The 20864-nt window shown below is 28.4% G+C and overlaps 3 protein-coding genes, 3 long non-coding RNA genes and 1 pseudogene across 7 annotated transcripts; 4 read left to right on the top strand and 3 right to left on the bottom strand.

Annotated features, from left to right (window-relative positions):
- Positions 1-838: 838 nt before the first annotated feature.
- Positions 839-3102, bottom strand: LOC149876619 (uncharacterized). The gene is made up of 3 exons (XR_016448641.1): positions 2794-3102; positions 2045-2129; positions 839-1076 (listed from the first exon to the last, which is right to left on the bottom strand). It is a non-coding gene; the product is annotated as an uncharacterized LOC149876619 (long non-coding RNA).
- On the top strand, positions 2179-4422 carry LOC149876618 (N-lysine methyltransferase KMT5A-like). The gene is made up of 6 exons (XM_090075211.1): positions 2179-2228; positions 3426-3464; positions 3627-3717; positions 3808-3973; positions 4052-4241; positions 4363-4422. Exons 1-6 carry the CDS (start codon positions 2211-2213, stop codon positions 4420-4422), a joined length of 564 nt encoding a protein of 187 aa, XP_089931337.1. The 5' UTR covers positions 2179-2210.
- On the bottom strand, positions 4305-5669 carry LOC149876617 (uncharacterized). The gene is made up of 2 exons (XR_016448640.1): positions 4938-5669; positions 4305-4750 (listed from the first exon to the last, which is right to left on the bottom strand). It is a non-coding gene; the product is annotated as an uncharacterized LOC149876617 (long non-coding RNA).
- Positions 5670-5676: 7 nt separating this feature from the next.
- On the top strand, positions 5677-8056 carry LOC149876616 (uncharacterized). Its single transcript, XM_090075271.1, has 7 exons — positions 5677-5722; positions 5785-5859; positions 6172-6240; positions 6326-6385; positions 6548-6594; positions 7266-7661; positions 7765-8056. The coding sequence occupies exons 1-6, from the start codon at positions 5677-5679 to the stop codon at positions 7344-7346; spliced, it is 378 nt and encodes a 125-aa protein (XP_089931397.1). The 3' UTR covers positions 7347-7661; positions 7765-8056.
- A 71-nt stretch (positions 8057-8127) lies between these two features.
- Positions 8128-13607, top strand: LOC149876615 (uncharacterized). The gene is made up of 9 exons (XM_090075270.1): positions 8128-8688; positions 8955-9081; positions 10434-10839; positions 10992-11066; positions 11162-11230; positions 11333-11389; positions 12956-13021; positions 13259-13354; positions 13471-13607. The coding sequence occupies exons 1-9, from the start codon at positions 8192-8194 to the stop codon at positions 13605-13607; spliced, it is 1530 nt and encodes a 509-aa protein (XP_089931396.1). The 5' UTR covers positions 8128-8191.
- Positions 13608-14750: 1143 nt separating this feature from the next.
- Positions 14751-16407, bottom strand: LOC149876614 (uncharacterized). Of its 2 annotated transcripts, none has more exons than XR_016448637.1 (4): positions 16360-16407; positions 15646-15715; positions 15276-15355; positions 14751-15088 (listed from the first exon to the last, which is right to left on the bottom strand). It is a non-coding gene; the product is annotated as an uncharacterized LOC149876614 (long non-coding RNA). The 2 variants fall into 2 exon arrangements; XR_016448638.1 differs by lacking the exon at positions 16360-16407 and adding an exon at positions 15819-16351.
- Positions 16408-17340: 933 nt separating this feature from the next.
- Positions 17341-20758, top strand: LOC145190963 (uncharacterized; annotated as a pseudogene).
- The last annotated feature ends 106 nt before the right edge of the window (positions 20759-20864 follow it).

The raw sequence follows: 20864 nt of genomic DNA, 5'->3' as shown, positions 1-20864 counted from the left end.
TATTATACTTCGTGTCATTATACGCGTACAATTTATACAATGTAATGACTGCATTACAATGAAATATTTGTTCACTCTCTGGCCAAATTCACCCGTGGCGTCTGTACTTTTTGGAAGGTCGTTTTTTTCTCCGCAAAGATTAATGCATTGGATTGAGAAAACAAACGGAGTGCTTTCATCGTAATGTTTTCTGTATTTTTAAATAAAAAAAAAAATGAGTAAATAAAAGTAAAATTATTAAAAAAACTGCAAACTCTTTCAGTTTATTTTAAGATAAAATGATTGAAATAGTTATTTTGGGGGATAGTTTTGCCCTATACAAACCGGTTTAATTCTCAATTACGTCACAAATAATCTATAATGAACGATGATTTACAAGAATTTATAAGAGAAACAGTAGCTGCTAATGGTTGAGAGGAACTAATCAGCTGATTGATAGGACTTATTAACAAATATATAAATGTTCCGATAATTTACATATTTCTGCAAATAACATAATAAATTAGCATCTGTTTTGAAGTAAATCTCTGACGAAGCTAGCTGAGCATTTAAAAATGATTTGAAATGCATCATATTATAAAATCTTTCGTATTATACAAATTTTATCGAGACTCTTACAACTCAGTTTAATGAGCTCTAAAGAAGTTCTGAATATGGTCTTATTTAAATCACTCTGTTGCCTTATTTAATCAATTAGTAATAAATATTCCTGACTAAAAGCGTTTGAGATAGTGTGATTCTGTAATTTGAAAGGCACCAAAAATTTACTGCAAGGAAAAGGGCGAAGTTTCAGGTAGCCACCTTTCTTGCAGAATATTTGTTGTTATTGTCTTTGCGTGTGACTAAGAAAAAGTTTCTTTTAAAAAAAAAACAACCATTGTAACGTTTGTTTCTGTTAGAAAAAAGTTAATTATTTTCCAATATATCTATTTACAAAAAAGCATACAGCAATCGACAAAAGCCATGAGAAAAATTAAAATAAATTTTTTTAATTTTTCATAATTACAGCTAGTGAGTCCCCAACCAGTTGAAGCCATAGGACGAAGTCCTCGCCAAGCCCATCTCTCGACGGGTACCTAAAGTTTTATTAAATGAAATTTTTTGAAATTTGAAATTTGTTGAATGCAAACACATGATTGACTTTTGTAAAAAGTGGATTGAAATTTTTATTAGTGCGTACCATAAAAAAAATGATGCGCTCTGACTAAAACTTTGCACAACAAGCTATTTGCTTTTCACTTTATTTTCTACCTTAGTAAATGAACTACAATGACTTCGTTGCGTAAATTGCGTAAATTTTTCGTAAAAATCGATAAGATCATCAACATAAAAATCTAATAGTTCTCCAACATTTTAAATCGATAACAATATCTTTGAAAATCTGTTCGTGTATGTAAAAATGTTATAAAACACAGGTCATTGCAAATGGTATTCAATTAAAATATATAATATCCTTTATACGATGAAGACAGTAAGAAATATATTTTCAAAAAGAAATAAAAATACACTTTTACATAATTTACAGTAATCACATAAAAGACTTAAAAGAAATGTAAGGAGCAAAGATTGCGCACAAGTATACAACTTTACATTTTAAGGACTGAATTTAGCAATAAAAGTGAAGAATTTAGATTTTCCTCAAACTCGACATGCAAGTCGTGAATATGATCCGAAAAATGTTACACACATTTCAAATTCAGCATAATGTTGACTTTTTACATACATTCTCTAAGAGCATTTCTGCATATTTTTTTAAATAAAAATAAATTTTCCTTATACTGCAACAGTTTTTGATAGGTCTTATGCGTTGGCCTTATAGCGCATTTCGAAGATAAGGTAACTAAGCGAGTAAAACAACAAACAACTATATTTTCAGAATGTCACCCTAATGTATATAATATCACCTCTGGCTGCTAAGACGATTTCGTGCGCTGACAGGTTTTCTACGCTGACCTTATAGCGCGTTTCGAAGATAGGTAACTAAGCAAGCAAAACAATAAACAACTATATTTTAAAAATGTCACCCTAATGTATTTAATCTCACCTCTGGCTACTAAGGAGGTTTCATGCGCTGACATTGCAACGCATTTCGAAGTTGAGTAACTAAGCAGGTGTCAGAGCAACACAACCTTTATATAAATAAATTAAACTAAAATTATTAGGCAAACATTCACAAAATTTTTAAGTAAAAGTAACATATTGTCACGCAAATGGAAACTACAAATATGGTAAAATTTGAGTTGTTATTTTTTTAATTCATAGAAAGCTTTTTCAGGTAATAATATCTAAAATCGGATAGTGATTTTTTAAATTCAATTATATTATTTGGTAATTTAGTTTGATTTTTAAAAATCTTGAAAAATCTCATTGTTTTAAAATTACGAAATCCTTTCTTTTTCCGTCAATATCCGAATATTCAAAAATCAATATATTAAATATTACTACTGATCGCTCAGTATTGACGGACAAGTATGGTGATTGATATTATGTTTTGTGTTTAAATAAGAAATATTACAAAACACAGGTGATTCTTTAATAAAATGTAATTACCTAAGTATGATTAAGAGTTTACAAGAAAAATTTTGACTAAGTAATTAATAAAAATAGACAAATAAATTCATAAAGCTCACATAAAAAGAACAAGCTTATTAGATGATGCATATAAACAAACATATATGCAAAAAAAGCAAGGAAATAAGAATAGGATGACTAAAGAAACTTTTAAAAGTCAAGTAAGTGAGAAACTTGTTTCCAACTCTTAAGTCTTTACTTAAAAGTGTTCTGTATACCTACTTTTTTTTCTTCTGCGCTAACGTTTTAATTTTTTTGTTTCTGTGTCCTTTTCCCGTTTTTTCTTTTTGTCACTACATTCTTAGTAAAACATAAACTAAAATCTAATGTTTTGTGGGAAGGGAACTTATTTATCACAACTGACGCTAAATACTTTTGCGTAATATCCGTTAAAGCAACTTTCCTGTTCATGAAGTTATCAATAGATTTTTATTACTATGAAGAACTACGCTGAAAAACTGCCTAAAAAAAGAATTTCTAACTCTTTTATTTTTGAACGCAGTTATTTTCACCTTAAATTTAATAAGTACTTCCTAGTAATTCTTAGAACATAAATGTATAACCTCAAACTAAAAACCTGTATTTTAAGGCCATTGACTAAAAAATGAATTGGTGCTGAAAATGATGGCAGGTAAAAATTCTTTGTATTTCATACAAGGACTGACTTGCTTTAAATTAATACCAAAACGTTGTTTACTGAGCTATTTAGCATCCAAAACGAATTTTCTGGATTATTTATAGTAGGATAACTGCTGACTTCGAAGACTTAAAATTGAGCATTATTTTTAAGTATATACGTTCACACCAGGCTGTTTTTGTGAAGTCTTAAATAGAAATTTGAAAATATTGTCTAGATTGTGTTAGCGTCCTCAAGAAAGGAGAGAAGAGTTGAGGTAATTTAAATGAATCTCTCAGTTTCCGTAATTAATTTCAATGGTTTTATTAGGCTTCGTTCGCTAGTTATATTAGCTTTACAATAAAATTAACAAGTGAACCAGAACTAGTTTATACGCGTAGGAACTCTTATTTTTCATCAATATTCAAATTGATTTTAGAGAGAAAATCAAGAAGATATTGCCGGTAAATATTGCACACGAGAAGAAGACCCAGAACACTTTTACGCTCAGCACATTAATGACGAAATAGGTACTTTTCATTCTTTAGAAAACGACGATTGTAAAGCTGATTTATAAAAAAAAAAAAGATTTACAAAGAAAAAAAATTACTTTGTTTTAGGATTCGGTGTATTTACAAGTAAAAGAATAGAGAAAGGTAGTTTTCTTTTGGAATATGCTGGAAATTTGCAAAACGCAGAAAAAGGAGAACTTAGCCTATCGAAACACTTTGAAGATAACCGCGGATGTTATGTTTATTTCTTCGATTGGAATGGCAAAAAGCTTAGGTGAAGCATTTAATTTAAACTCTTATACAAGTTGCTTTTTGTCACAACGTATTTTACTAATCGCCTAAAATCTTTTAGTATTGACGCCACAAACAGCAAAAGATTGGGGAGATATGTCAACGATGCTCCCATTAGCAAAGCAAATGCCAAAATGAAAAAAATAATAGTAGAGGGCACTCCACGCCTTTGCCTTTTTGCTTTGAGAAATATTCAAGCAGATGAAGAAATACGCTATGATTATGGAGTAAAAAATTTACATTGGCGACAGGTAGATTATCTAATTAAATTCAATTATGCAAAAAAAAAAACAAAAAAAAAAACAAAACTCGCACATTCACCCTAACTCAAGTGTAAAAAAAATATTTAGGTCAGATTCTTTTTAAATTTAGAAAAAACCAATAAAACCCCTGAAAAGCATAGGCACAATGGTAAGTCTGTTAGAGCTTTGATTATAGGAAAGAAATTCTTTTCCAACAATTCAAATTTAATGAATCAGCTAATTTCATTTTTTCAACGTCTTAGGTTCAGAAAAAAGCAAGCCAAAGAAATCCCAATACGTCTAAGGAAATTGAACCTCGAAATTACCGATGTTTTGTGAGACTTGAACCTATCTTCGACTCATTAAGCGGTGGGTATAAGCAAACTTCTTTAAGAATCTTGAATAAACCTTTCCTCAGTGAATATTAACCAATCTTGTTAGCTTTAATAAACGAATGGTTCAAAATGAACTCTTAGACTGGTTTAAACTCGCTTTTCATCATGATCATAATATCAAGCCTAATGTAACAAATAAAATGCAAAAATAATTAATACAAATTGATGGATATATTAATACTGATACAATATTTTGGTATTATTTCCAGAGTTAAGAAGTTATAATTCTGAAAAAGTGCTCGAAGAGCCCAAAGAAAAGTATATAGGTAAGCAAGTATTTTAAAAACTAATTAATATTTCTTAATATTACCGAAACCAAGGCAAGAGACATCAAATTCCAAATATCTTTGATACTCAAAAATACGAGAGAACTAATGGCATCGCTTGTTCCTTCAGAATAATCTGTTGGATTGAATATATTGATCGATATTGCCTCACACTCCTCCAGTTCTGCTTACTTCAATATTCACCACCAAACTTTGCTGTTTTTCTTTCAAGAAACAATGACATACAATTTTATTTATTGACACCACTTGTTATACAAATTTAAATGACCTTATTAACTTAATTTCTGCACTACCATAATAAAATTGTGCTCCAAACTAAAATATTTAACCTTAATTCTGCATTTGTAAATAAAATATCACGCTATTGAAAAGACTTACAAACCAGTCAAGCAGCTAGTGATTTTAAGGGATTCGCAGTTTTAAAGTCGGTAAATAAAAAAAATATTATGTAAGAATTGTTGCGCAAAATTAAGGTTTAAGTCTTAATTTTTAGATATCAACTAATTTATGCTAAGGAGGAGGGATGAGATATATTTTTTTGTTGTTTGCGTCCCCTATCATTTTCATACTCTTTGATAGGCCTAAAATAGAACTTCAGATCATAACCAAAAGAATTTAAAACTGAACTTGCGGGGAAATGCTACTAATAACAATTGCTTAAAAAGCATTTTATTTTAATAAAATTAATGAGCTAAGAAAATTTTTTCTTAGATTCACCAGATTGCAACTTAGAAATTTCTGAAAACTTAGACAAGTTGATTGATGTTTGCATTAAAGGTAAATATTTTATGCCTTTTTACAACTATAAGTTGTCCCTTTAATCTGCTTCTATAAATTATAATTAAAAACTATATCTAAAATTTTTTACAGATAACAATGAGATATTGTCTAAAGGTTCCATTAAGTTAACTGATGAAGATGAACCAACTGAAGAAAATTGTAAGAGTGAGTTGTATATATATGAGAAACTAAAATACACTTTATGAAAAGTCAACTGGGAAACATGCTTCAGCATCCAATCATAGCTGTTGCATACTAAATGACTAAAAAAATCTTTTATTTGGTATTTAGTTGAAAAATGAAAAAACTACTAAAGCCAAATACTTCCAAATAATACTAAAATAGTTTTAGATATGTATTACCACTGTAACTTTTATTCCTAAAAAACTTTAAAGTAGAAACTTAAATTTAACTTACCTCATTTATCATCACAAGTAAATCAGCTATAACTATAATAAAAGTATTTTGCATTAATAGATTACAGCTTTCAAAGTTCTCCAGACTTATTAGACGAATTAGTGGAGAAAGTTATAAATGAACAGACAGGTTGTTAATATATGCATTTTACAAAGTTCAATTTGCTGAAAATAATCATGTGAAAACACACATAAACTTTAAAATATATTTATAGATAACAGTGTTCCATGCCAAGTCAATTTAGACAGTGAACTGACACTAGGAGAGCAAACAGGTAAGTCATACTAAATTGAATATTTCAAAGAAGATGCACTGTGAAAAATATAAATTGAACTTATATGAAATATCTAAGGCTTTTAAACTACTTTGTAAATAGCTGCTTGCATAATGTTTATTCAACACATGATGATAATTATGATTAATTCTTCTCTCTTAGATGATATTGACTTCAAAATTTGTGAACTGAACTCCTTTTGTTCAGAAGTGAGTATTTTTTCTCTCTAAGTGATTAAATTGCCCAATGAGAAAGAGTAGGATTTATTAGACATAAACCACTAACCTTTAGAGAAGTCTAAAGCTGTTTTAAAACTTTGCAATTTCCATTATAGATCTACTGCTTTTAAATTTTCACTTCGTATTGTGTAACTGTAAAATTAAAAATTAATAAATATACATTAACTTATATAAACACTCAAATATAAGGATGTGCTACATTTTAATTTTTTTATTGACTTAACAATTTCCTGTCCTCTTTTTTACATTAAAAATACAGTAACAGTGTTTTAGCAAACATTGAAAATATTTTTAGTACTTTAAGCTTCATTAAAAATTCTTTTATTACTTTAAACTCATTACAAATAAAAAAAATATATATGTATACAAAAAGCTTACCAAACAATGCTCAGACACTCAGTTGGCACAGTTAAAGTATTTTATAAGTACAGATAAGCGCTAATAGGACATTATAATAATTGCATGATACAATAAAATTATTACAAAAAATGCTCCAAAATCAAATGATTTATGCTTTAAAGCATTCAAATTTATTCTTTATTGTTTTCACACAAAAACCTACAATGATTTTAAAAGTAAGCAATTACAAAAACATAAATACCATGCCTAAAAATTAAATTTAATTAGTATTTTATTTCCAGGAACCACTATTAAATACATCAAGTGTAGAAGAATTGATAGAGACCAAAAGCGATCAGAATATAACTGAGAATGTAATCTGATTCATTTTCTATTTCATTATTATTATTTCTCAATAAATTTAAAAAATTTTCTAAAAATAAATTAAATTTAACAATTTAGGCCAAACTATTAACAAAGAAAACAAAAAAACCATCAAGGCTATGTATATTCTGCAATAAATTTCAAACAAGGCTGTCAAGACATATTCAGCTCAAACACCAAGACAATGAAAGAGTCAAAGTTGCTCTTAAACTTCCTGAACCTGAAAAAATAAAAATGATTGATTTATTTAAGAAAGAAGGAATAAAAAATTACAACATCGAACAAGCTAAATTAGAAGAGCCTAATTTTCAAAGGTGAGAATATTTTTGCTATTTAACTGACTTAGATTTTTTAAGCAAACAATTTTATAAAACATTTTAACTCACTATACTATTACTTTTAAATAAACAAATTTAGAGAAAGAGTACCTATTAAAATTCACTCCCAAGAGGAAATCCCACAAAATCTTGAAATGTGTGGAAGCTGTAATGGATTTTTCTCGAAAAGATTTATAAGTCGCCACCTTAAACTTTGCAGTTCAAACTCTTCTAAACCAGCATTGCAAGTTCCATTATCTTTACTAAAGAATAGTTTTGCAGTGTCTCTTCCGGAGGATTTTGTTAGAGATGTTCTATCAAATGTAAGAAATGACAGCATTGGTCTTATTTGCAAACAAGACAGTAACATCTTAACAATAGGACTTTGATTACATGACAAAATGAAGAGAAAGTGTGACAAGACGTCTGAAGTCTTAAAATCAGTCAGGAATGACATGAGACGTCTAGCACACTTATACTCAATTTTTAATTCCATTGAAGGTGTGCTTAAAAAATATAACAACTCAATGGATATGTTTAATAGAGTAAACTTTGATTATTTAAGATTAGCAATTGATAAATACACTACAAACGAGGAATATTTGAAGTCTGGCCTCAAAATTGTTCTTTCATCTTTAATTAAAAAATCTGCAAAAATAATGAAAGGAACAGTTTTGACCCAGAACAACAATAACCTCACATTTGAGCAAAACAATAAAGAGGTTCTTGAAAAAGTCCAAGAAATAGACTTATTTATTTCTGTTTTTGATACCTGGAAAGGATTTGTATTTGGGGATGCAAGTTATGACATAAACAAAAAACGCCAACAAAAATTAAGGAAGCCAGCTTCCTTACCAGAAGAAGATGATATTAAAACACTTAAGAACTATATCTTAAAAAATGTAAACAAAGTAATGACTGATGGGTACATATTTTGGGATACCCATGTATTCGTTGAACTTCGAGATTTGTTGTGCACTAGGTTAACATTGCTTAATGCGAGGCGTGGTGGAGAACCTGCAAGGTAACTTTTTCATAAATTTTTGTACATTAATTTTTTCAATACTAAAATATTGAAGTAATTAACATCTTTTTAAAATGAAATGGATAATGTAAACAGAGTTTAACATGACCTCAGCAGTAAGGTCAGATCAAACAGTTAAAACAGTAATTTATGAACAGAACAACAAAAATATCAATAAAAACTGAATAAATAAAAATCATAAAAACAAGTTACAAAAGGAGATTGTTTGTACAGAAAAATTATTAAACTAAAAATATTTCTCCTAGGTTATTATTAAGTGATTGGAAAGATGCAGAAAATGGCTCGTGGGTTGATCCTCAACGAGTTCAACAGCTTGACGAACTTGACAGAAAATTAACAAATACATTGCAAATAGCTTATATGACTGGAAAGGTATTGTTTTTTTTTATTAAAATAATCTTTTGAAAAGAAGTATTAAAAATTACAAATTAGTAAAAATGATAGTAATCATTTAATAGTTGAGTACCCAAAGTCAAAAATCTCTGAATTTCTGTAACATTGACATTTCAAGCACTATTTGCAGAAATATAAAGTGATTTAGATTGTTTTTAAAAAAATCTAGCATCAGGGTGTCATACTAAAGCATACAAGTATATTTTTCAATGTCCTTTTTTACAAACTATACATCTCATTGGCATCAATTTAACAAGGTTGTTACAAATTTCAGATAGAACTCTTCTTTAAATGTAATGCAATTCTTGTATTAAACTACTTATGAAATGTATTCTGACCTCAACTAACTTTTTTCTCCTTCAAGCCTAAATACAGTGGATTGATTATAAATCTGGTGATTGAGCATCATTGATTTCAAATCTTGTGATTGAACATGTATAGATATTACACAAATCTGCTCAAACAAAATTAAAGAAGCTCCACATAGCAATACTAACCCTCTCAATGCTACCATACACCCTTGGTAATATAAAACAATTGCTATACTTTTCACATTTAAATCTTTTAACAAGCCCTTGCTTTTCTTGTGTATTACTTCAAATTACTTTCACTTCTGAAAATGTTTTGCTTCTGCTTACATTAATATTTTCTTATAAGCTTATCTCTTTTTCCAAGGTAAAATGCTTCTCACTATATTTAAGAAACAAGATTTTCACAGTTTTCAGTGAAGGTTTTGGTAAGATCATTATGACTTAACCTTGCATTTGCACTAATATGACAAAATATAAAACTGTTTAACTATGAAGAAAAAGTCTTCATAAACTAACCAAATTTCTTGATCCTTGATGGTAGTAAATATCACCTCAAATGTTTTAGGAGTATATCTGACATCATTTTCAGAAATCAACAATCTAATGGCTATTTCTCTGTTGTTGATCCTTCACACCTCTTATCTACCACTACTTTTTATTACTTTTCTATTTTAAGTTTGGGATCTTCTTACAATCTCAGCCAAAAAAAATCTGAAATGATTATCATTATCTATTTTTGTGCAACCTTTGTAAGGAAATAATAAAACTAGCATTGTTTAATAAAAAGTTATAAAGCTCTTTAGGTGAAGTTTTACTTATGAGTAAACAAACAAATAGGTTTTCAGGCTATTGTAGACCATGATTATAGAAAATTTATTTTTCTTCATCATTCTAAATTTTTAGAATTTCTAGTTCCCAAAATAGTCCTGTTCACTGTCAAATTCTGCATATACACATAAGTTACTTAATAAGATTCATTCAAGATAGATCACTTATACAACCTCTGAAAATATACTTTAGGGAAACAATCATTTGGTGCCAGTCATTATTCCAAAAGACTCTATTGAAGCAATTAGAAAATTAGCAGATTTTAAAATTCGAAAGGATGCAGGTATTTCTGAAGAAAATCAATATCTTTTTCCTAGTACACAGGGAAGCAAAAACCATGTCTCAGGGTGGCATGCTCTTCACAATATTTGCATAAAAATTAAAGACAAATTGCACTTCTCAAATAAACTTACAGCAACATCAAACCGTCATCGAGTAAGTACGTTGTTTGCAATGCTGGATTTACCTCTTAGAGATAGAGAACTGTTTTACGAGCATATGGGCCACAGTCAAGCAATAAACCAAAATGATTATCAAGCACCACCAGCTTTACTTGAAATAACAAAAGTTGGTCGACACTTGATAGATCTTGATAATGGTCAGTGTTTTTTCCTTTAATATTATTATTCTGAAAAAAAAAAAAAAAAAAAAAAAAAGTGAAACAAAATAGATGCTAAATACTTTAAAATATAGCTAAGTCTTCTGTTTGTTCAAAGAGATTTTATTTTTTTAATATAATTTATTTCAAAGGAATACAAAAAGCTCCTTCAAGTACTTGTCAGACAGTAACTTTAACCACTGTTAGTGATCACCATTCTCAAAATGGTAATTAATTATAATTTAAATTATAATTTAAAAATTCAGCAGTACATTTTTTGAATTAAATTTTAAGAGCAAAGTAATTTTTATAATCCTTACAGATTGGACAGAGCACAGCAGTAGTGAAAATGAGGAAAATGATAATGATTGGCTTCCTGATAATAAATTTAGTAAGTTTATAAAGTATTTATGCAGTCTAAAATATCATTACCTAAATTTTTAAAGAACCTTTTTTGGATAATAGAAAATATCAAAATGATTTGCTTTGTTAGAAAATAAAATCAATAAAAGAAAAATGGGAGATAATGAATATGATCAAAATGAATCTGGTAAGTTCCAAATTCTTCTTGTATTTACAATGGATTTTATGTAGTGATTATTCCTTTGATTCTCTCTTAGTTTTTCTCAAAATTAAAATTAAAAAATCAATGAGGGAAAATAATGAGAATAAAAAAAATCAAAGACTGAAAATCCTCTTTGTTCTTTAACATTGGTAGTGGCATTAAAAATAAGAATATTTAAAAAACCTCTAAAGTGTTTACTATGTATTGGTGTATCTAATAGCTCATTTATTTATTGTTCATAAACATTTTTTTAAAAATGGCTTTACTTTTATCTTCTAGTTTTAATTATAGTAAATTCTAAACAAGTTGATAAGCACAATTATAAATATCTATGTTGTATTATAAAGAAGTGGAATAAAAAATAATATGAATTTGAAAATAAGTACCATTTAAGTTTAAAATTTTTATTATGATAAATTCAAAATTATGTCAATGTTCAAATACAAGCCAAAATAATATCAAAAAGACAAAACAAAATAGAAAAAAATTTTTTTTTTTCAAACTATATCTCTTCTTTTTGGGTCCTTCTTTAACTTGTAATTTTATCCCAAGCACCTACAATAACTGCTTTTAGCTCTCATCTTTCTTTGGAAATTTCTGGACTTCAGTTTTTTTTGAAAATCAATCAGAAAGTTCAATTGGATTAACAAATGGTGCCAGGGCCAGCTACTTCACTGCATGAAATAATTTTTAATAGTTTTACATTTTGAGAAACTGTCTCTTTACATGTCTTTACATCTTTTCAACAAATCTTCAATCTTTTTGCTTTTTAACAAAATCATATTGCTGAAAATATTGTTAAAGTAGGTTTAATTAATATAAAATTAAATACATAAAATTAAATTAGATAACCATTTATAGCTTCAACATTTTCCCTTTTTTAACAGCTTAAAGAAGTATCTTTGCTTTTAGAGAAATTTACACACTAAACATTTTGCCAAAAAAAAAACACTTCATATATTCTTTAAAGGTTTTGATCAAACACAATGGTAATATCTTACAAAGTTTTTTTGTACATTGTTTCTCAAAATTACAAATCATATTTTGTTAATCAAAAAGTTGTAATTTTTCAAAGATGATAGTTGGAGGTTTTTTGATTAAAAAGTATAAAGTTCTTTTTAAAAAAACAAACAGCGAATTAGCAATTTAAGCATTTTAAACTATCAGAAGAAGTAGCTGGGATATCACTCAATTTCACAAGTAAAAATTTACTAAATAGAACAGTAAATTTTCAGGGGACAAGCGTTACATTTTAAAAGATTTCTAGATGAAATACTCAATGTTATTCTTCAAAAAATGTCTCTAAAACACAAAATATTCTTTGAAGGTTATATAAAAATTATCAGCTAAGGTAAATTCGTACTTTTAAAAATTAACTTGAAACTTTTTTCATTTGCTTGAAAACCTAACTACATCCTAGTTGAGTTTTTCATGAATATGGTTATTGAGGTCCCCTAAGAAATTGACCTTTTTATGCCCTACTGAAATAATGTTACTGGTATTAAAAGTACCACCATGTAAATATGGTTTGAATATTTCTTTCCAATACAGGTCAACTCAGAAAAACAAGATTGTTAGATGTGGTGGTAAATAATGAAGTAGCTGAGAATAAATCTGGTATGTTTTTTCAATATTGTTTTAAGAATACATATTTATATAAGTTCATATTGCTATTTCAACAAATTAAAATGAAGGTTGTAAAAATATATACTTAAGTTCATAGGATTATGTGCAATAACTTGTAGTTAGCATATCTGGTTATCTAAAAGAATTTTAAAATGTAAAATCAACCTTTCTATATTATCATTCATAGTGACCTGACTATTAAGTATTTAACATATAAATTTGTTTTAGGGAGATCATACTTTCAATGGAGTGCAGAACAAGTCAAGCTTGTTCACAGTACATTTGGACCATTTATCAATGGTACTAAGTTGAGCACTTTTCCAGGTGAGTTGTAGGCAGTGCTTTGATAATTTAATTTTAATCAAAAAATACATATATATGCTACTTTTTTATGAATTAACTGTAAATCTAAATAGATATAAGTTATTATTATTTTAAAGCAAAAAACCAAATGAAGGAATTCAGCAAACGCTATAATGTTGATATTCAAAAACTTAGAACAAAAATTTATAATGAGCAACAGAGAGTAAACAAACTTCATGAGCAAAGAATGAAAGACATGAAAATGTTAGAGTGAAAAATTACTGATATTTTGTAATGGTAGGTTTTCTTTTTTATTTTTAGTACCTTAACACTAATTTTGAAAGAAAAATGAAACCAATCATTTTGATGTCAAATCTGTAACTTTTTGGAGATGATAGACTTATGATTTCTTCGCAAAAATAACTAAATTTCAAAATAAATAAATAGTTATTAACCTCCCCCTCTCTCTTTCTCTGCAATAATTTTCTATAGATATACATTTATATTTTTTTAGTTGCTTTCACCTCACCTTTCAGTTCACCTTGCCTAGTTTAAAAGAGAGGAAGTTTTTAGAAAGAAAGAATAAAATACACTGCTGAAATATTTTTTGGTTTTAGAATGTCTATAAAAAAAAAGATATATGAAAAGTAGATACTTATTTTCAAAGACCAGCCCAAAGACATTATATACATATGTATATGAATGACATAACCTCTTTTGCTGAATCATCTTTAGAATTTTAGATTAAACATTCTCAAAAATATTGGTTATGATTAAACGTTTTTAAGTATAACTATTAAAGAATTTTTCTTAATAATATTTTACTTTTTATGAAATTTATCAATTAGTTACTTTGAAAGTAAATAATCTAAAAACACTCATTGGATACAACAGTCATAATTGGAAAATAGCATAAATTTATCTTTATGCAGTTTAACAATTCTAAGGCATGCACTTTAATAAATATACATAGAACTAAAACTTACAGTAAGACCTCTGTAAAATGAATAACTCATGAGTTACAAAAAATGTTTAGCGGTGTACATAACACAGCTTGCACTGAATTGATATAATGTAAATCAAATGTAATAAACTAAACAAAAACTAAATATACTCTGCCCTGCCAACTAACTGTACTAGAATACGAAGAACTCAAAAATAGTAACCTTAATCGCACAACCTTTTTAAATAGCATTGTAGCTCATTAGCCTCCATTTGCTTCCATGCGATTATGCACTCCATTTGCAAGCATGCGTTTCTGGTTGTCGTTTTGCCGGAACGCGATTTAAATTGATAATTAATAATACAAGTAAAAACTGAAATTAAGTATTGAAATACATAGGAAAAAAATTTAAAGTCGTTAGACTGGTAAAAATGCAGGAAATGCTAAATGAAATCATTGGAAGGCATGAAAATGTAAAAACGAAACATTCCATCAAAAAATTTATAAGATCATTACATAAGTCATGTAGTTTTGTCCTCTACTGCTTTGGTGGTAAATATTAATGGAATTTTATTTATTAGCATTTTACATTTATACCAATATTTACAAGACTAGTATATCATGCCCTGTCGAAAATCAACTTATTCGGTAAATCTTTATGTTCGAAGATGATACACATTCACCTCCTCTTGTTCAATTTGCGTATGTACTTGTACAAGGGTGCGCTCCTGTTTAAATAACCTTACTCAGCTCAAGACAATAAAATAAAAATTTTTCTTCTTCGCATGGAGCATATCACTTTTATCTTTAACCTAAATTTAAAAAAAAAAAGGAAAATAAAACCGCTCCTTTGAAGTACTCAAAATATCTTAACTCCCCCTCCCCTATCATCCCGAAAGACGCACTATGATACTTAGTTACTCATACCAAATGTTTTAACAAAAATAAAGCTATTGAAAGCGTAAGTAAATTTATTAGTCATAATTATGGAATGCATACTTTAATGTTATCTGTCTTTTTATTTGATATTTAAGCCTTTACAGCCCTTTGAAACATCATATCGGTTGATAACCTACTAACTAAAAAACAAAAGATGATAAAAATAAATAAAATTTATGAACTAAACAACATAAAAACTGGGCTGTATTTTGCTTTGGAGCATAAAATCAGAACTACTTATCAAGAGTTTATAAGGTTGAGTGCAATAAAAAAAAGAACGAAAACCTAACAAGCAATGGCTTCATAAGTTTAATATAATGTGTTATCTTATTACCGAAAAATTAATTAGAAATACTTACAACTAAAACTTTAGTCAAAAACTAAATAATTTAACAATAAGAAAAATAATTCAAAACAAAAATAAACTTACCAAGTTAACAACTAAACACTAAAGATTGCGCAAAGTTTAGAACAAAGAAAAAGCTCTCACGGTTGCATAACTAAAAAAAACAAAGTCGAAAACATTCACGTTGCTCAACTTTTTCACTTCTACTAGGTATGTGTGCAAAATTTTTAAACTATTCTGCTATTCAGTTATTTTACATGATTGTAAAGAGCTTTAAATCAGTATAACGATGGTGAAAATTTCATAAAAAACTAATGATTCTACTAAAAGTTATGCCCATGACAAAAATTCATTATAAGGAATGCTTAAGAAAGCTGCAACCAACTTAAAAAATTAGCGTTCGGCTTACGGTGGTTATATAATAGAACTTCATTGTTTAGTTTTTAGCGCATTACTTTGCCTTGGTCATATTTTTATTCAACTAATAACAGAATAAGGTTTTTTTTGTGTGTTTTTGTGTGTAAATCATGTTTTGAATACTTTAAAAAAATCACCAATATTTTAAGTAAAGTTTCATTTTTCTAAAAAAACAATTTTTTAATGAATAAAAAAGTCAAATATACAAAAGGTTCATAATCTTGAATCCCCCCCAACCTCTCCAACAGAAGAATATTTGGTACCTTTACTGCGTGCAAAAATAGAGTATGAGCGTGTCATTATTTTTTAATAAAATTTGGCAGGTACATAGAAAATAGATATATAAAATTGATTCAAAAGTTAGCAAAAAAACGCACATACCTACTTCTACTTTACTAAAAATTCCAAAACTGCGCTGCACAATCAGACCACACTAAAAATCGATAAAATCTCTGCAAGCGAAAGACATGAAAACGCGGCGACCGACATAATAACAGCTTAATTTATATTGCGATTACATTGAACATGATTAGGATAAAACTTCTTATTGTTTTCATAAAATCCTATACAAACATTGATAGTATGAACGCTTTGACTCGAGATATTTTTACATTTAGGAGGTTTTTTTCACTGTATGCACTTACAGATCAGATTGTTCTCAATTTCCGTAAATCACAATGCACATCACTAATTGTTGAAGAAATTAAAGCATAACTCACGTCCAACAAAACACAACAAGAAACAAAAATTCGCTTATTTGAGCCAGAGAAGGGGTCAAAATGCAGGCGTCCCTGTTGCTAAGACCGTTACCATGGAAAAAAATTAAAGGACCTAGGCCAAGTTATTATACGCAAGCGCAGTAGTAACTTTAAAAAATTCAAATTTTAATAATGGCTACGGTCCGTAGCAACTGATTTTTTATTTAGTTGACTGATTATTTATATATGTTTCCATATAAATCAACATTTTAAACTCTTTCTAAAACTGAAATCATAATAAGCATATCTCAGTTGCATAAGAAAATGATTTGGCGGCATAACCCTGTCCTCTTGCCGTTATTATATTATTACAGCTACCCCCTACCCTCATTTTTAGCACAAATATGCATTTTTCAAACTCCTTTCCCGTCCCTTTTAATGTAAGTTGTAAACTCGTGAGGTTAGAATTATTTTGTTCTATCTCCAAGTTTAAACGTTGGGAGAAAGTTTTTGATTTTTTCTAAAAGTAAAAATTGTTTGGAGCTTTAGCTTTTATTTTTAAAGAAATAATAACTTATTCTTTAAATAAATTTATATTTAAAGAAACTATTTAGAAAAAAATTTATAAAATAATGCGTATTCCAAAAGTTATTATTACTAACTAAAATTAATAATTCATTTTCTCCCAACTTTCAAAATTGGAGATAGAACAAAATAATTCTTACCTCGCGAACTATCTGAATTCAACCAACCCCACTCCCTCCTTGCTCATTTTGTTCGCTCCATCGGTGCTCCTTCCTCCCCTGTCCATCCTTTGGGCACATTTTGGTTCAGAATTATTGACGCTTTGGTTACATGAAACGGAGGATCGAAAAATTCAATGACAATCTTCAACGCAGAACATTTAAAAGATGTGTAAAACAGTATGTGGTTATTTTGTAAGTTATTTCTTATTTCCTTCTGTATTTTTCTTTGTTAAAGTACTATTCTCCAGTTTCAGTTAATAAAAATTTAACTTTAACTGAATAATTTAGTTCAGATGCAGCTATGGGGCTATGAGATCCCACTTGCATTTAAATTGGCTAAACTCTGTGAGTTTGAAAGCAATGCTTTAATGAATATTTGGGAAAGTAACCCTTTTTTTTTCGCTAATATATTATTATTGCAATTTTATGTTTACTGATGAAATAAACTGAAAGATCTTCATGCAATCATTTTTATCATCAAGAAATATGTTGTTAGAATGTGATTTATTTGTTGATTTAATAATACACTTTCATTATTGAATTAATGATATTCAATAATATAAATGATTGCATAAAGTTCTTTATTTTTTTAAATCAAAATAGTTTACCACAGAACTAAATAAACTGTTTTTTCAAGATATTTACCGTAAAATGAGGTGACTTTGGCCTGGTAGGTGACTTTGGCTAATTTATAAAAAAAATGTTTAACTTTTAAAAACTACTTTGTACTTTTGCGGCTTCCTCCAAATTTAAGTTTATCTCAAAAGTAAAGTTATTCTGTTTATTTATTACTTATATTAATTGCAGTTTGCGGATTTATTAATATATTTTTTTGTTTGTTTATTAGAGTCTATAAAAACTGTTAAATTTATATGCTGCAAAATTGTGAGTTGGTTGAAAATGCTGTTAATATTTGAGTGGGTTGTGATGTTATAACTAATAGTATTTATAACACTTCTAATTAAAAATAACATTAATTAAAGTTTATGGGGTGGCTTTGGTCACAATTTGGGGTGACTTTAACCTTAGTGAAAAAATGTAATTATTTGATTTTCAACACAATATTTTTGATTTTTTTTTTCAGAAAATGTTGTCTACAGATAAAATTTTATTAATTTAATTTTAAATTTTGGTTTTTAGGACAAAATACTAATTAATAATCATATTTATATCAAAGAAAACATGCCAAGAACATATAAACGTGTTGCTGGGAGTCGTGATTATATTCCATACACCCAGGAAACATTAACCAAATGTTTAAAAGAAGTAAGAAGTGGTAATTTAACACAAACAGATGCTTGCTTAACCTTTAAAATTCCTCTATCAACAATAAAAGATAAATTGAAAGGTTTACATAATAAAAAACCAGGGGGGTTGCACAATATTTAGTGAAATTGAAGAAGAAATTTTTGCAAACTATGTTATGGCTATGTCTTCTTTTGGATTCCCAGTTGACTGTAATGATTTACGAAGTATTGTGAAGTCTTATGCAGACTGTAAAGGAATGTTTATTAGGCAATTTGCAGGAAATATTCCTGGTATTGAATGGGTAAAATCATTCCTTAAGAGAAATGAACAATTAAGTGTTAGATTTGCAAGTAACATTAAAAGAAAGAGGGCAGAAGTAGGTACTGTTACTATTAATAACTTTTTTGATAATATCACTCCTGAACTGGCAGGGGTTCCTCCATCAAACATTTGGAATTACGATGAAACTAATTTAACAGATGACCCTGGTAATAAACTAGTAATAACAAAGCGAAGATCAAAATATCCTGAGAGGATAATAAATTCAACAAAGTCTGCTACATCTTTGATGTATTGTGGTAATGCAAAAGGGCATATCCTTTCTCCATATATTGTATATAAAGCTGATTCTATGTGGACAACTTGGACAGAAAATGGACCAAAAGGAGCACGTTATAACCGCTCAAAGAGTGGATGGTTTGACTCCAGTTGTTTTACAGATTGGTTTGAATCTTTATTGTTACCTAAACTAAAAAAAGCTCCTGGAAAACATGTTCTAATTGGAGACAATTTGTCATCACATATAAATACATATGTACTGTCTTTGTGTGAAGAAAACAACATTAAGTTTATTGCACTTCCTCCAAACTCCACGCATTTAATGCAGCCATTGGATGTTGCATATTTTCGACCAATGAAAGCTCAGTAGAGAAAAATATAAACAACTTGCAAGGAAAGTGGCAAAGGACGTAAAGCTCCTTCCCTTCCAAAAGACCAGTTTCCAGAATTGCTTAAATGTCTCATGAAAAAAATTGAAGAACCTGGTTGTGAAAGTATGAAGGCAGGCTTCAGAAAAACTGGATTATACCCACTTGATCGAAAACAGGTACTAGATAGACTTCCTAAACGAACATTTACAAATGAAGATGTCGATGTAGAAATAGGTTCTCTTGTCAGTGATTCTTTCATACAACATTTAGTTGAAGCTAGAGGTGATGATCATATACCCCTTAATAAAAAGCGACATAAAGTCTCTGTTGTCCCAGGAAAAAGTGTATCATCAATTGATGTAGTTAATATGCAAGCAGCTATAAATACAAGTAAGAAAAAGAAAAAAAATGACTTTTGCAAAAAAAACAAAGGTATCCACTCTTGAACAGCAAATAATTACAGATAACTTATTAAATAACTCTAGCATTTATAGTTTGATGATTGATGCATAGTTTTTTGAGTTTTAAATATTATCAAGATTTCTGTGTGATTTATATCTTAATTAAATGTGTAAATTAGCTTCAAGCTTTTGTTTTTAATATTTTTTTGCCTTAAAAACATATCACCTTGTATCCATGTATCTGTGAATATGTAAATTATGAAACGAATAATCCATAATTATAATTTGCTTTTAGGTGGCCAAAGTCACCACCACTATAGGGGTGACTTTGACTCACCGTAAAAATTGAAAAAATTGGGTAAAAGGTATAAAACTTTTGTTTTTTATTTTAATTATTTATTTCTTTGACATTGTGCACACCTAATGCAATTTATATCAATATATTAATCATTTATAATTAAATTTTGAAAAAAAAAAGATTTTAAATTTGGCCATAGTCACCTCATTTTACGGTACCAATTTTTCAACAATTTTTAACAAATTCCTAGATATTTAACAATTCTAATATAAATTTTAACCATCATATTCTGCAAGAAAACATCTCTTCAGTTGTATATAAACAATCTCAGTTTTGCACCTGTAGCATCTCAACAAAGTCACATAAAAGTTACTGTTATACAACGTTAAACATAATTAAATTCATAATGGAATCAAGTTTAAGTGTTAAACTTAATTCAATATTAATTCTCCCCCAAAAATACCAAAAGTTTTTTTAAAGTTATTTTATGCTAAAAACATTTTTCAGCTAGAAGACATTGTTGTTTGAAACTGTGGAAGTAGCATTTGGTACTATAAAAAAATCCA

The sequence above is a fragment of the Hydra viridissima genome, unplaced genomic scaffold (genome assembly GCF_058129835.1).
Source record: "Hydra viridissima isolate aposymbiotic clone 2 unplaced genomic scaffold, HvirCarnegie_v1 scaffold_19, whole genome shotgun sequence".
Lineage (NCBI taxonomy): Eukaryota > Metazoa > Cnidaria > Hydrozoa > Anthoathecata > Hydridae > Hydra > Hydra viridissima.
This window is presented reverse-complemented; position numbering and strand designations above follow the sequence as displayed.